At 38.4% G+C, this 17635-nt stretch overlaps 1 protein-coding gene across 1 annotated transcript in view; it reads left to right on the top strand.

Annotated features, from left to right (window-relative positions):
* The first annotated feature begins 17124 nt into the window (after positions 1–17124).
* The window catches only part of edil3a (EGF like and discoidin domains 3a), a 132439-nt gene continuing 131928 nt past the window's right edge, over positions 17125–17635 (top strand). Inside the window, exon 1 of the mRNA XM_088336362.1 lies at positions 17125–17436. Coding sequence (XP_088192488.1) covers positions 17373–17436 — 64 coding nt within the window. The 5' untranslated portion in view covers positions 17125–17372. The remainder of the gene's footprint in view (positions 17437–17635) is intronic.

Below are 17635 nucleotides of genomic sequence, written 5' to 3'. Positions count from 1 at the left end.
GGCAACCTCTGATACAGCTTCACCTAAAAAAACATGTTGCTCTTGAATATATTATTTAATTTCAGTTGTGAGACCAGATGTCATACTGATAATTTTGTTCTATGATATATTTAATTTATTCATTTGTATTTATTTTCATGCAACCGTAGCTCTTACTGTTGTTTTAATTCCAGTGCGCCACATATATGGAAAATATCTTAAAAAAGACATTATTGGAATGCAATTAATCACCCGTTGTGCCAAGGGCTTAATTATTTTATTCCAATTTTTGCTTGAAAGCAGCCGTTTTCTAAAGAAAATGTACGTTTTCTCAACTGATCCCATCGCTGAGGGACGACGACATACTTACTTTGTAGACTTACTCCGAGACAATGCAATATTCTCTTTGGAACTAACTCAATGTCGGCGTCTAATTGAGTGCCGCTTGCCTTTCTCGCCGCATCCCACTCTCCCTCTGTCTCTCCCACTTTCTTCATGCATCTCTTCTTGTTTCGAGCTTGCTCATTCCCTCTACACCACCGAATTCTTTTCACCATTCTCTTTGCCTTGGGCGCCTGTTAGACCCTTTGCGACCAGCGCAAAGAGTTGAAGGGACACGAATATGGCCAAGAAGATGGAGACATGCACAATGAGATAGTGATCAAGTGGTGATGGAAAAAAATTGGGTGTTTGTACAGCTTTTTCTTGGCCAAAATCAAACACTTTGTAAGGACTAACAAAACCAATTTTCTACCTTCTCCAGTACCATTAAAAGAAGAATTCTGGTGTGAAGCATGTATATTGTACAGCCACATCTCCGATTTATGGATTTTGGATCTTAAGTGAATTGCGAATATATTTGTGGATCCGAAAATACAACTGTATATAAATATTTTTTAAACAAATCTCCTCCAGTATAGATGTATGGCAGCAATGTAATCTGAAACTTATATTTTAAGTTGCAGCAAGTTCATCCTATTACAATTTATTAAGAAATGTTACTGATGCGTGTGCATGCAGCAAGGTCACACTCTCTGTTCATCAAATGAGTTTTCCCCCTCAGTCCACGTCTAAGTATGTGTAGTGCCTCCAAGCTCTCTTACACATTCAGAGAAATAATATCTGACACGTTTTGAGCATAAACAGAGATGCTAAGGGAGACGGGGCTACTGGGCGGGAATGCTAGCCAGCCCAGCAACTCACCGGACCTGCCTGAAACCAAGGTGTGGCCACAGGGGACCACTTTTGTTTTTTAGGAAAGTTTTGAGTCAACAGAGTGGGAAATGTTCAGAGAAGCAGCCATCTATAGCAGCTTCATAAACAATGAGGAGTGCATAGACATTGTGTATTCAGTCATTACCAAATGCATTGATGACCCAAATAAAAAGGATCACCACTTGAGGTAACCAGAGGCGGTGGTTGACAGGAGATGACCACAAGCTGCTGTAGGCCAGAGACAAAGTCTTTAGAGCTTGGGATGAATCAGGCCTGGGAACGGCAAGAGCCAACCTCTCTGGCATCAAGAAAGCAAAAAAAAATATACAGACCAGATAACTTCCCACTTCAGGGACAGCAAAGAAACACAGAGCCTATGGCAAGCTTCCAGGCTATCACAGACTACAGGCCTGTAGTGCAAAGCTGTGAGAGCAACACTGCCATGCTCAATAACCTGAACAGCTTCTTTGCTCGCTTTGAGGCACAGAGCAAGCCAAGCCCACAGAAAACAAGGCCACCTCCACACGACCAGCTCCTGTGCCTGTCTTCTGCTAGCGGGAAGAGAAAACTTACCACAATCAACACCCAGAAAGCAGTGAGTCCAAAAAACATCCCTGGTAGGGTGCAGAAAGAATGCGCCAAGTATCTGAAGGACATCTCCCTGAGGCAAGCCACTGTCCCTTCATACTTCAAGATCGCTACCATCATACACCTGCCTGCTACAATAACTACCATCATGTGGCACTGACACCTATCATTCAGAAGTGCTTTGAACGACTAGTCATGTCACACATCAATTCCACCCTTTCTCCTACTCTAGACACAAATCAGTTTGCGCATAGAGAAATACAATCCACAGACGACGCAATCTGCCGTGCCCTCCACCCACCTAGACAAGAGAGACTCAAATGTGAGGATGCTGGGCCTCAGCACCTCCATCTACAACGAGCTGCTGGATTTCCAAACTTACCGGCCTCAGGCAGTATGTGTGGGCAACAATGTCTCCAAAAAATTAACCTGAGCACAGGAGCCCCACAAGGTTGTGTGCTCAGTCTTCTGCTCTTCACCCTGCTGACAAATGACTTCTCACCAACCTACAGCTCCAACCACCGAGGGAAGTTTGCGGACGATACAACAACCAGTGTTGTATCGTCACCAAAAGTCACTAAAGGTGATGAGACCTATTACAGGAAAGAGGTCAAGCTCCGATAACCTCTTGTTAAATGTCAGTAAGTAAGTTACCGTCAATTTCCAGAGAGGCCAAAACTGTCTCCCCCACAGATCATTGACAGCACTGCTGTAGAAATAGTGAGCAGCACCGAGTTCCTGGGGGTGCACATCAGTGAAAACATCTCCTGGACCACTAACACCACATCACTGACCAAGAAAGCACAACCGAGCAAGGGCTCCGCCACATATCCTGGCCACATTTTACCATAGAACCGTCTAAAGCATCCTTTCAAGCTGCATTGCTTCGTTGGGTGGCAGCTGCATGGACAGCAACACAACAGCACTACAATGAAATGTAAAAACAGCCGAAAGGATAATAGGAACATCACTTACTTTCCTGCAAGTTGTCTACACAACATGTTTTACCCGCAAAGCCATCTCCATCGCCTATGACGCAACCCATCCAGCACACCGTCTCTTCGGCCTCCTGCCCCTTGGGTAAAGATAGAGAAGCCTCTGCTCCCGCACTACTAGACTCACAAATAGTTTTCTCCATCAGTATATCTCCCTATACCCAGTAAAAAGAGAAATGAACACTCTTGACTGCACATCAGCTGATTAATTTTTTTTTTTTTTAACTATTTTACCATTTACATTTTCACAGTTGTTTTTATTGCTGTCACTATTTGCTGCTGCTTTTAACATTTGAATGTATGTCGTCTTATATGTCAGTTGTTTTTATTTAAGTAGTAGTTGAAAAGACACTTTATTGAGTATTATTTTAGGTCAGGACTGTTCCATACATTTGCACTTTATTGTTGTTAATTGTTGTCTGGGCGTGGGAGCATGCAAATCTGAATGCCTGCTGCCATTAGTCACGAGGGAAGATTTCTTTATTTCTTTTTTATGAAAATGTTCACCTGGACACAATTAATTTGCTGTTAGATTAAGTATATTTTATTGAACTTAGCTAAAGCTTATTTAAATGTCTGCAATTACACTCAGGGTTTTTTTTTTACTTTATATTTTTTGCATTGCCTTAAACACCAATCTGTGACTTATTTTAAGACAAATAACATTGGGATGGGTTTCATCAATGTTCTCTGGTTGATTAATGGTAGTTAGAAAATAAGCTTTCTGAATTGATTTTATATTTTTTCTGTAATGATTGTTTCAATGTTTTGTTAAATATTTTATCAAATTATGGTCAAAATCATGTGACTTATTTGCCAGTTGAACCCTTTATTATGTTTAAACTTGTTTTCATAGTAAACAAGTGACATAAAGCGGGAATTGAAATTGATAAGGTCTCAAGGAACACAAGCCAATTGATCGTTTTTGAAGAAGAAAATAAACGGAAATATGCAGAAAATAATCCAGGAAGTGATCCATCCACTCAGGTTAGTTCTCCGATGACATCAACACTGGTCGGTCAAATCTCAAACTTTATGAGCACCTCGTCTCAATGGCCAAAAAGAAAAGTGTTAAATGAATCCAAAATGAGAGGGTCAGTGTGTTTTCCAGGCCGTTGCTCATCCTAAGCGTGTCCCCGCGGCTCTTAATGAGAATGGATGTGAGTCGGGCAGGACTCACTGGGCTGAGTTCAGCCACTTCAACGAAGAAAGGGAAAAATATCCAGCGAAGGGCAAACGAGACGAGGAAAGTTGAGTTAAGGAGGGACTGATGTTTAGGATAAACAACCATGAAGGATTTGTGTGTCCAATTGATGGACTCTTCTTAGTGCGGCAAGTGGAAAGAGGTTAAGGGGCTTCCTTGAGTTGAATTTTTTTGCTTGTCACTTCAGTCAATAAAATATTTACTTCGCCCAACAATTAGATATTGTTGGCGTAAAACGGGGGTACTCATATGTTTTTGACATGCAAGTTACTTACAAAAGGACAGTCAAAATGATCTACCCACTTCAAAAATGGAGCGCCAAGTTTAGTCTAGCATTTAAAAAATGCATCTCAATTAGTGAAATTTAATACTCACAATATTTTCCATTACCTGCCTAAATAAATCAAATATGTTCAATCAAAATATAAAAACATATAATGCAGTAGTGGGCAGCACGGCGGCGCAGTGGTTAGCGCATGTGCGACACAGTTCATGTCTTGGGAACCTCCTGCGTGGGTTCAAATCCAGCTCCAGACTTCCTGTGCGGAGTTTGTATGTTCTCCCCGTGCTTGCGTGGGTTTCCTCCGGGCACTCCGGTTTCCTCCCACATTCCAAAAACATGCATTTCAGGTGAATTGGCCGGTCCAAATTGTCCCTAGGTGTGAATGAGCGAGTGAGTCGTCTGTCCCTGTGTGCCCTGTGATTGGCTGGCAACCGGTTCAGGGTGTCCCCTGCCCACTGCCCGATGATTGCTGGGATGGGCTCCAGCACCCCCGCGACCCTACTGAGGATAAGCGGTGTAGCTAATGAGATGAGATAATGCAGTAGTCAAATTTTATTAAGTGTCAACTCCAAGATTCATTTTTATGTTTAGTTGTTTTTTTTTGTTGTCAATGTTTTCGTCCATTGATGCAAGAAATAAGTAACTTTGTACAGCTGTAGTGCAGATCGATTAATTGGCAAATATTACATACCCTATGCTCAATCTCGGCAATACAGCATTTACATTTAAGGTTAACATTTAAAATTCCATCATATACTCAAATAGTAATATTAACGTCATATGCTTTATTGATTTGCTGGTCATTTTGATAAACCCCATTGTCATACACATTATGATACGTACGGTAAATATAAAAGTGTTCCGCTGGTTCGAGAGCGTTCTCCATCCGGGCACCGGTGCTGTGGAATGCTCTCCCCCATGAGATCCGATCCGCAACCTCAGTGGAAATGTTTGAATCTAAGCTTAAATTACACTTCTACTCTATAGCATATGAATAACCTATACTTTTCGGGGACAATATCTCTGTATTATTTGTGATTGCAACATCCTTTGCTGTCTGGTAATCCTGAAAGGGGGATACCACATGTGCGGTCCCTTCTCAAGGTTTCTTCATTTTCCTCATGTTGAGGTTTTGGAGTTTTTCCTTGCCCTCATGTTGGTTCCAGATCAGGGGATGATGTAATAATAGTCTATGTGATAACCTGTGCAGCCCTTTGAGACTCTTTGTGATTAAGGGCTATACAAATAAAAATGACTTGACTTGACTATTAATCATTAAATACCTATTAAATCATGAGTAAAAATTCAATACCATTTTAAAAACATTTATAATTTTAATAAATTACACCTTTTATCGACATAATTTGGAGTTCCCCAATTTGTTACTTCAGCATGACATTCACGCTCACATTCTGCATGAGACAACTAAATGGCAGCATACTCCGACAAATACTATGCACTAAATCTACTATCCGATGATAAACCAATACTACCTCTGCGATTCACCAGTAGATTGTGATCTACTTAATGAGCCCCCCTGGTGTAGACATTCCAAGTCTCGCTGCGTGTTCAATTATCCTTCCAGAATGATGACTGAGTACTTGGATGAAGAAACAAGAGCTGAAGAGAGCAGTTATTTTGAGAAGTTTTGTTACGAAGAAACGAAAGAAGAAACAAACAGAATATTCTGAGCATGAGCATCATGTCAAAGTCCTTCCTAGACAATTGTCAAAAAATGGCTAACACCGTTTTTATTTTAAAGTGGCGTGGCATGACAAAATAAAAAGGGCTGGATTTTGAAGCTTGCTTGAAAAAGATTAGGGCACACTAGTCAGAACATCACTTAATAAAATTATACATTGAAAAATCAAATTAATACAGCAAGTAAATACTTGATTCAAATATGTAGATAAGCATGAGGTGCATTTTAAACAACTAAATTAACAACGTGATTATCCCAAAAAATTGTTATGATCAAACAATAAAACTAATATAGTCGGCAAAAAGCATGCAATAGTGTCAGTGACAAATTGTAACAATCCAACAATATGCACCGACATGAAAACACGGGGCCAAAACAGAGAAATTAAAATGTGAAATGCCCCAAAACACATACATAAATAAATTATCATATTTTCCCGACTATAAGGCGCACCTAAAAACACCAAATTCCAAAAGGTGCCTTATAATATACCGGAAAAAACAGCAGGTAGAATTGTCAAGTCAAGTCAAGTCATGTTTATTTGTATAGCCCTTAATCACAAAGAGTCTCAAAGGGCTGCAAAAAAATTGTAAATGCATAGTTGCAATTCAATGATACCGCATACAGTAACTGCTTGGCCTTTGAGAAACATTAAGTGGTCCTCGAGTGCCCCTTTATGGTTAATACAGCATGTTTTTAATTGTTAAGAGGAAGCAAAAGAGAAACACAAAATGTTGACATAGGCTCAAATGCCAACTTTGAACCCCCATTGCAAATGCTTTTTTGGTGCATTGGGCACACATTGTAAGTATGTATTGTCATTACTTGAATGGAGATTTTTTTTCATTTAATGGTGAAGTTCTGCATAAAATTATGTACTCTTGAATTGTGTTAAATGGCAAAGTATAAGTTAACTATTCTGCCTTTGGGAAACAGAGTGGTCTTTAAATGCCCTTTTGTGGTTAACATGTTATTTTTTGTTGGTAAAATTAATTAAGTGTTGAAACTAGATGTCATAATGTTACTTTATGTTTAATGAAATTCATTATTTTGAATGCGAGCTTTTAACTTATTTTAATTTCATGCGCCTTATAGTTCAGTGCACCTTCCAGTATATATAGGGGTAGGGTTAGAATTATCACAAAAGACTATTTTTTTGAGGGGTTAACCATGAACTATGGAAAATATGGTACAAATGTATTGCTAAAAAAGCTGCAATATAAAATGTCTATTAAATTTTTATAAAACAAAAAAAGGCATTTAACTGTTTTTAAAAGTCTCCAGTCAGACAACAAAGTGATAGACAAAAGTCCCACCCTTGAGAGATATAAAACACAAAACAACAGTAAAGTCACTGGTTATAATTAAAAATAAATAAGTTGTAGTTGCAACAATGCAAAATTTCGATTTTTACTTTTTAAAGTGCATATTTGTAGCATTGAATGGAAAGATGATGGTGTGGTAGTCGGCGCAGTCTAATGCAACAAACTCGCATATCCACCAAAGTAATATAATATTAATTATTTTCTTAATACTGCCCACCTGCAAAGGAGATTGCACAAGATGCGAGTACGTTATTTTGACTATTATACCTCACGTTGTTTTGACTATTATACACTGTTTACATGATTGTCACTATTGGCCAATAATTTTGTTGTTCTTTGATTTTCTAGACCTTTTATGGTGGATCTGCTTTTGTAATCGATAAAATTTGAAAAAAAAAAAAAAATCAAGGGCTCAAGGGAGTGCTTTTAGAACATGTTTGAATTTCTTATCTGGGGGTTGGCTTCTCTTATGTTCATCTTGCAAGTTAAAAATCCATTGATGTATTTTCTCCAAATTTTGAGTGTCTAATAAACTAGAAACTTACCACAAATTAAACTTTTGATGTACAAAGCTTAGCACCTGCCACTCAACTTTGGGGATGAACGGACTGAATGTCACACACGGAGTACCATTGAAAATAACTCTGAAGTGTCAGCATGTAAACATAAGCCAAATGCCTGGCTAGAGGCTAACTAAAACTTGGAAGCAAGGAGACGCCTACACTTAGGAGAAAAATGTTTGCTGGTTAAATTGAGAACTCTCGTTTTAAATATAACCATCTTCTTACTTTTCATGCAAACAAAAAAATAAGCAGATGTGTCATGCCTAAACGTCATCACAATATGGTTAATTTGGGAAGCCTTATTTTGGTTTTATCATTTTCTTTTTTGTAATACCAAACATGAAATAAAATGATCTGCATGTATATAGCGCTTTTCAAGTCAATGAAGACTTCCCAAAACGCTTTACAATGTGCTTCACATTTACACATTCACACACACTCACACACCAATAGGCGCCAACCTGCTAATTGGGGGCATTAGGGATTCTTACCCAAGGACACTTCGACATGTAACACGGAGGAGCCGGGATCCGAACCTGCGATCTCTTGATCCCAAAACGAGCGCTCTACCACCTGAGCTAATGCCGCCCCTAACATGCTCTTCTGTTTTTACGGCAAAACGTTTTACAGTGCTGAAAAGTTGGTGCATGCCTTAATCAAAGCCACAACTGATAGAACAAATGAAGTGACGGTCTGAAAATGAGCAACTATGATTTTATAATGACAGAGGAGACGTTTAATTAAGTAGTGAGAGAAGGTAACCTGCCTGTTGGGATGATTCATCACACTCGACTAAGTGCATAAAGTTAGAGGTGCATATGTGAATTAGGCAAAAGGACACCTGATATCTTCCATGATTCATGAAGCACAGGTTGGCGAATAGTTCGAGGTCAGGTTGCTGACTTTGGGGTGGTGGATGATGATGTCTATGACAGTCAAAGAATCGCAAAGAGGGGAAATATTTCCGATAGTACGTGAAAATCACCTGTTTCAAAGCAAGGTATGTTTCTGTAGGATTTTATAATAATGTGCTCCGTGATTAAACACATTTGAAATCAATATTTGATGGGTTCTTACAGATAACTATAAAACGTGAAATTTGCTGGCCAATAAATCATGATTAAATGCAAATATTTGATCTGCCATGCCTCGTAATCATGAACATATTTACATAGAGGTAAGGATGCCGTTAAAACCTTACCATTTTACTGAACTGCGACCAAATATCTCACTAAGCAATAAAGCAGGCATTTAAAGAAATCATTTTGAATAATCCCTCATCTAACAAGTCTGCTCTTGATCCAAAAGTTTTGGTTTGAACAAATTTATTGACACTAAAAACAGAAAACAATCATGACAATCTCAACAGCAATTAAGCACATTCACAATATTATATTCCAATATTACGTTTTTAACAGCAAACACAAAGTGAGGTTTGAACAAACCTTCTCGAAAATCAAACATATTCACAATTTCATTATATAACATCTTTGTTAGTGTCAATAGATCCGTCCAGGCCAAAAGTGTTCTCCTTGCTACGTAACTGTTTATGAAGTGTGCTGTTGGTGGCTGGCCAGAAACTTACACTACATATAAATGGATACAACTGACATCCACTATGAATGGACTGTACCATATTGGCCGTGAGGTAAAGAAATAAAACAGAAATGTTACTGAGAAATCAACCGGCACACATGAGGCTTTTTGAGTGTAAGCTTGAGTTTGCGTACATCTCTCAACTCTGTGCTACAAGCCCCACAATGCTTTGCGGAATAAAAAAGTCTGGATGTCCTTCTTGAGATTCACTTACTACATTGGTTATGGAACGAGATGAACTGCAAAAATTAAGGGGACACTGTATTTTAAAGTAAGTTATTCTCATCTGAACATTCAGCGCAGTATTTTTTTAATCCATAAAACTTTCTTTAAATGAAGATGTATCCCATGGGGTATATTCTTTGTCATTTATTCAAACTATTTGTCAAGACAGACAGACAATACAAACACAATTATGTTACAACCATATTGCAGCAGGTACAAAAAATGTTTCACAAGCGAATCATCTGTACCCAACACAACATTTCAAAGATAACTTTTGAGTCATTAAGAGCTCATCATTTACATATGTAACAAAGCTCTACCATATAGAAATCTATTATCACGGGTTAATACCTCCGCATGTTTAAATATACATCAGACAAGTAATGACTCATATTGAATATAAGAGAACTGTAATCACAGTATGTAATCGTAAGTGTAAAACAGTGCCAGTTGCGGGTGGGCTAATGGCCGTGTAAATTCTGAACAGGGATTGTCGGAATCATTTAAAACCTGGTCCAAAAGAAATACAATGGCCCTGTGAAGAAACTCCATTATAATAAAAGCTTATCTTACGTAACATGAGTTCACGCTAGGATAAATTTCACAAACTATCAATAATGCAAAGATGAAAACAGCACCCACTGGATATCAACTGGTCGCCCACAAGTGAATACAACTACAAGGAAATCAAACGTAAGCATTAGATAATCGCTCTAAAATTCAATGTGGGGAATTTCTAACACATGAGATAAGAAACAATATTTGCAAAAATCGAAACAGACAACAAAAAAGGGTATCGGAGTCATTTTACAGCATTATTGGTTTTATTTTACAGTTTTTAGTAGTTTTTTTTTCTTTTAAAAGTTGTCTTTACCTACTATACAATATTTTCCTGACCGTACATTTTTATTCTAGGATTCTGTGCACCAATTAACGTAATGCTAATAACCAATAACATGCTATGCTTTTGTTTACATTATGAGCACAATAAAAGCCCTTATAATCTTTGAAACACACCAATTGTTCACTTTTTACTTTATTACTTGTTTGAAGCAGAGATGGCAAACTTCTTGAAAGTATTAAGATTCATTAGGCCAAGTTAATTATTCTCACAACATAACAATACAGTGATCAAATAGTGGATAGTGAACAACAATTAACTGCAAAATACAAAAAGAAGATAAGCAAATGTACTAAATGTCCCTGACACACCACTAGCTATCGACTTCGCTGCCTCGCAGACATCGAGTTTAAACCTAATCTCTGGGTCTCTCTAAGGCAGTACTTTCAAACGCGTGGCCCGCGGGCCAATCGCGGCCCCCAGGGTGATAATTTGAGGTCCTCGGCCAAATATGAAAGTCAAAGGGACAGTTAGTCAAGTCAAGTCAAGTATGTATTAATTGACCACTAAATGTTGCTGGATTATGTCAGGCAGCCAAAAATCCCACAAGAAAGAATACAAACTATCAAGACTCGAAGTGACCAAAAGGTACAATTTTTCCTCATTTTTTGACCAGCTTTTGTCAACATTTTTGTTTTTTGGCCACCCTTAGAAGCAAGATGTTGCATAATTATGGCAGTTATCTCTGGGGGAGGCTAATGTTATGTCAAATAAATAGAAATTCTTAATGTACGAGTATTTAAAAATCCCCATTCATGTATTTTTTGCTCAGTATTTAACCCTCCCGTTGCCCTTGCGTCAAAATGCCCCACCACTTTGTTGTTTAAAACCCGGAATAAGAATCCTTGCATGATATCTTTTAACTTTAAATGTTATGACTTTGCTAAAAATTGGTCCCAAAAGAAGAAAAACTGAAATGCTGTTTTATTTGAAGTGTCCTTGGGCAAGACACTGAATCCTTAATACCCCTAGTAAGCAGGTAGTTGCCTTGCATGACTGATGCTGCTATCGGTGTGTGAGTGTGTGTGTGTGTGAATGGGTAAGTGTAAAGCACATTGTAAAGCGCTTTGGGAGGTCTTCATTGACTTGAAAAGTGCTATATAAATGCAGAACATTTACATTTGAGTGTAAACTGTATAAGTAAAAAGATGTCCTTTAAAATGAGGACATCAAGAGGGGTAATTGAATAATTTTTCTTCAATGAATGACAATGTTGCACTGAATAAAACACACTGCCCCTAAAGTGCAACCCCAGTAGATGATGGATCCATTTATTATAAATTGATTGATTTTGAGACTAAATGTTTAGTTTTTTTAAATCTTAATGTAGGGAATTTTAAAAAATGTTTTTATCAGAACCTTTTTTACAGACCCTATCCCTGGTGGCCCCTCTTGGTCAATTAAGTTGGAAAGCCCTGCTCTAGGGTCATTGATTGAAATTATAACACCATTAATTTTATGTATGCGTAATTATAATTGAATATACAATTGTTATCTGAAAAGTAATGCTTATTTTGACTAAATGTACTGTTAATTTGATTATGTATTTTGTTCTAAAACTAACGGAATACCTTTACATTTTTATTGTATACTGATGATGTAACGCTGTTACATGTATTCCATTACTTCCCAAACCCGTCGTTCATGCTTGAACGTGTTTTTATTTTAGCAATGAAACGGGTGAAAGGCTGAAAAGACAGATACCAAAATTCAAATGAAGAGATTGATTTGGCAGTCAGCCTCCATTGTAGCGCTTCACGTGCTAGCGAGAAATCGTTTCCATCATGGAGACATTTAGCCCCTTCTCGACTCGTGTTTCCCCCCAGGGGTTACGAAGCCGTTGCCAGGATCTCAGCCGTGATGTATAGACTTCACCGAGACGGGCGGATGCGAGAGAATGTCACGCTGTTGAGCCGGCGGCACAGGTACTTACATGCTAACATTGATGGCTGCGCTAGCTGATGATGTTGTCATTCCACTCTTACGCTAAACAGGGGAATATTATCTAGATAAACCCGCAAAGAATATTCTGGTGATGTCGTATTTCTACAGTAGACTCCGGGATACGGTGTCCTTGCCCTACAACGTTTTTACTTTACGGTGTGGAATGAGATGTTTTCAGTCCTTCATAAAATGCATTTTCCTACCCTGAAATGATACAAAAATACTACTGCAAAAACAATACAAAGAAAATTCTTCTACAGAAATGCTACCAAAATACTACACTACATATAAAATAGGAATATTATATATTATTTTGCTTTTTTAATCCAATAAAATCAAACTGATGTATTTAAAAAACAAATGCAAAAAGATTTAACATGTTACCATGATGTCTGCATGCTTACTTATTCTTAAATGAGAAACATTGGATAGGTCTCCAGGACCGACCCCTTTCGCACATTTCTTAACTCAATGCAGCCCACCCCTATTCTTATGGATTGACAATCCTAGTGGAAAGTTAAATATTAAAATTTAATTCGATTTAGACATCATCGTATCCGCCCCTCTGCATCCACCCGCATCTCCACTGGACCAGCTCGAGTCACGTAACACCAAAGGTAAATCAAATTTCCTTTTTCCATTACATGTATGTTTATCATCAGAGACCTGCATTCAGGCGAGGCACAATCTAAATTAAAATGAATATTGAATTGTTATGCATATTTAATGTTTCTCATTTTACAAGTTGGGTTTTTTCCCAATATTTCAAATTTATACATTTTATATACACTTTATATATATATATATATATATATATATATATATATATATAAATAAAAACTTTCTAAAATGTTGCTTTCTTGCTCTAGCAAAAAAATGATAAGATATTATAAATAAAGTTATTTTATCACATACAAATATATTACACATAATAGTTAAGACATACATTTTTTAGTTTAATGTTTTTACCTGGGATACTGGGGTTTTGGAAAGAAATAGCATCGGTTTCTATCCCCCTCCAAATGGCAATTTCACCTTGCGATTCACACATTGGAACGCCTTAATATAAAATCCTGGGGATTTAATGCACTTCTGAAATATTTTTAATTTTATTATGATATTTGATACGTTTACAGCCATTTTGAATAGCACCTAAGTGAGCTGCATATCTCAGCAAATATGACCTTAAACTCCCTGCTCTGACAGTAAATGAAGTTATTTAACTCAGTTTAGACAATGTTTGTGAATATATCCGCGACACTATTCCACAAATTGACATTATTTCCACATTTAACATTTTACATTCGCTAAATAATGGTTTCATTATCATGACTCACCAAACAATGAAGAAGAACTTTATTGGGAGGCGGGTGACATTTATGTGTTATTTATTTATTTACATCAACCGTAAGCCACGCCCACTTGACTGACCTCCCAAGAAAAAAATAGACATAACTGTCCATGCACAAAACAGTTAAAAAAATGTCACATTTCCACTGTTTAATATTCACCACTTGACACGTTGAAATGAATTTATTTGCGATTGCTGTTAATCTGAGTAATGTATCAACATTTTTCGTAATAAAAATGTATTTTCTCGACTTTTATGTGTTTGTTTTCAACTTGTAAAATGTATTAAAAAGTTTAATTTTTAAATGAGTAGTAAAAGACAACTTAAAAAAAAACCAAAGATATTCATATGTGATTTGCTTGTAACAACTGTTGTGCTGATTACAATACCTCAAATATTAGTCAACAATATACTTGAAATACCAGGTATTTGTTTTGATAGATAAAAACAATTTAAATACACATGATACAAGAGAACATTTTGTGGAATAGGAAGAAGTACGCCAGGAAATTTTACCAACAGAAAGAGCAAACTGGAATATTATATTTTAACATCCCTTGCCTAATCCCAGAGTATGCGCCAATGGACTTTACCTCCATCTTCAACCTTTCCCTCAGCCAAAGCACAGTTCCCTCCTGTGTTAAGACCACAACCATTGCCCCCCTCCCTGAGAAGACCCCACCCACCTGCCTGAACGACTACAGACCAGTAGCACTCATTCCGATTATTATGAAGTGCTTTGAGAAAGTAGTTATACCCCACATCCAGAACAGCATCCCAGGAAGTGGGGATGTGGCGAGTCTGGTGACATGGTGCGAGGACAACCTCATCCTCAACACGGACAAAACCAAAGAAATAATGGTGGACACGAGAAAGAAGAGGAGACCTCATCAGACGCTAGTTATCCGGGAGCTTGAAGTAAAGCAGATGAACAGCTTTAAGTACCTCGGCCTGCTCATCGCTAAGGACCTCACATGGACCCCCAACACCAAACAGCTGGTCAGGAAAGCTCAACAGTGACTGTACTTCCTGAGGAGGCTGAGAGAGTTTGGAATGTCAAGCAAGATCCTCAGCAACTTCTACAGCTGCATCATGGAGAGCATCCTGACCAGCTGCATCACTGTTTGGTACGGCAGTATCACAGCTTTGGACCACAAACGCCTGTAGATGTCATGGTTGCCATGGCGCCCACTTGGCCGCACGCGTGTGAGTCATGGTTGCCATGGCGCTCAATTGGCTGCGCCTGTGTGTCACGGTTGTCATGGTGTCCAATTGGCCCCACCCGTGTGTGTCACGGTTGCCATGGTGCCCAATTGGCCCCGCCCGTGTGGTGCCAGCTGTGGCTCGTTTTGATTGACTTTCTGTGTATATAAAGCTCAGCGCTCTCTTGCTTCAGTGTCAACCCAACCCCGAACGTCTGCTCCACAAGACGTGGGTTCTGTCCTGTTTTCCTGTGAAATCTGCAGTCCGGTATTGTTCCCGTTTATTTTTGTACTGTTCAATTTCAGGTTCCAGTTTTGTTTTCCATCTATTCTTCTCCTGTTGGTTAGTGTCTCCAGTTTTGGTTCCCGTCTAGTTTTCCCTGTTTATTTTCGTTACCCTGATCCGTTATCAATCTCCTCGGTCTCTGGCGTCCTGTCCTTCTACACCAGACCGGCTTCCTAACGTGCATGACTCCCCAATTCCCATGAAATAAAGAGCTTGTTTGAGAACGCCACACGATTGGGTCCAGTACCTGTTCTGGTTCTGAGAGTAGAGAGGGTTTAAGAGCACTCAGAGAATCACCAGGACTCCACTGCCCTCTCTGCAGAGCATATACCACCGTAGAGTCCACAGGAGGGCTGCTTCTATCATTAAGGACCCCACCCACCCACAACTCTGACTATTTACACTCCTACCTGCAGGACAGAGGTACTGGATTGTGAAATGCAGGACAACCCATCTAAACAACTATTTTTACCCCTCTGCTATCAGACTGTTAAACGGCTGCTGATCAAACAATACACAACAGACACGTTCAGCACACTCCAGACACTTTAAACTGGACCATACTTGGACTATTCTTACTCTATAGTCACTTTCAACTGTGTTTTATCCTATTTTCATCTTATTGCCTTAACTCATCTTGAGTTAATCTTGTATTTGTATCTTTTAATATTCGTAATATGATTTTAATTTAGTTTTCTTACGCTGGCAACTGAGTGGACAGCAAAGTAAGAATTTCATTGTGCAGGGAATCATGGTTCTTTACTGTGCATATGACAATAAACACTTTAAATCTTGAATCTAAAGTAGTAGTATCAGTTTTAGTATTAAAAAATACTTTCTTAATTAGTTCCTTTTCCTTACATGGAAAATCTTTACCTTGGAATTTTTATTTTTCTATTGTTTAAATTTACTTGTTTGAATTTTAACCATTGCATGTGTCTGTGTATTTGCCTGTTGTTGAATGTTTTTATATAGTAATTTGGGTTGCAAAGGCACTACCATTAGCCCCTAGAGGCAGTGTCCAAGATACTGGCAACAGTAGTTATGGTCTGTGACACTAGCAAGAGCTTTTAAATGATCCGAATGAAATACTCCAGTGATGCTATACGCCAAAGTGATGCTATATTCATCAGTAAAAATAAGAGCAAATCCAGGCTCGACTGGTGATTGATATAGGGCAGGGGATGGCAACCAAAATGTTAAGACTGATATCGGACAAAAAAACAACAACTTACGTTTGCAGCCGCAAAAAATTAAGTTTTATATGAGCTTTATAAGAAAAGCAACAAGTACTGCATGTATCTAAATGTGTCATGTTTGTTCTCTTACAGAAAAAAGTACTTTTCTATTATAAACCCTTTTTGAAAAAACCGCCAGGGAGCCACTAGGAAGCGCCAAATTGCCATGTGCAGCTTCTGGGCGGCTGGTTTCCGACCCCCAGAACAGGCCTTAGAAGCAATGGACAGTTTTCGGTCACAATCTTGTTCTTGATCAATTGTATTCTATTCTATTCTACTATATTATATCATATATCTCCACCCCACATATTCCTCACTTAATAATGCATTATCTTATTTAATTATTCATCTTGTTTTCTTATTTATTAGTGTTTTATTACATGTTTTTTTCATTACACTACTTTTTATCAATGACAGTAAAGAACATTCTATGTGTAGCTCCACTGACGTTTTGATTACATTTTCAAATCTGTTTTATTTTGTAGGGCATGACCGGAAACCTTTTACACTAAAGCTTTAGAGCTTGACGTGGGTCCAGGCGAGTTGCGCGCACCTCGGTCTCCACTCACTGCGGTAGTAACGAAGCGAGCAAGTGGGCAGGTTAACCCGGCCACCTCGCTCCACTTCTTCCGGCGCGACTCACCGATCCACTTGCACCCCACGCGTGGACTTTATCAAACAGGACCGTTTTTTTCAAAGGGAACTTGTAATTGATCTGTCCGTCATTCTTTTTTTTTCTTGTCCTTTGACGAAGAAGGTTCTTGGTTTCGAGAGGATGGGACCGCTCCTCCTCTCCATCGCGCTGTGCCTGAGCGTCGCTGTCCCGCAGCGTGTGATGGGTGAGTAGGGGAACATTTTATTTGACATTGCGTTACAACAAAAAATAATCGGGACTTTAAGGCAAACAGTATTCACTGTGTTTATTATTTCCAATCGTATTTTCAAGTTGATCTATTAATAGGGGCAAGTAATGTATTTGTTTCTGTGCCAAATGGAAATAATATTTCAAATGAAATGCAAGCTGGGTTTTGTGCCAAC

This window comes from Urocampus carinirostris, chromosome 5 (assembly GCF_059441175.1).
Source record: "Urocampus carinirostris isolate Australia breed hairy pipefish chromosome 5, RoL_Ucar_1.0, whole genome shotgun sequence".
NCBI lineage: Eukaryota > Metazoa > Chordata > Actinopteri > Syngnathiformes > Syngnathidae > Urocampus > Urocampus carinirostris.
The sequence above is the reverse complement of the archived record's forward strand: the minus strand, read 5'-3'. Positions and strand labels throughout refer to the sequence as shown.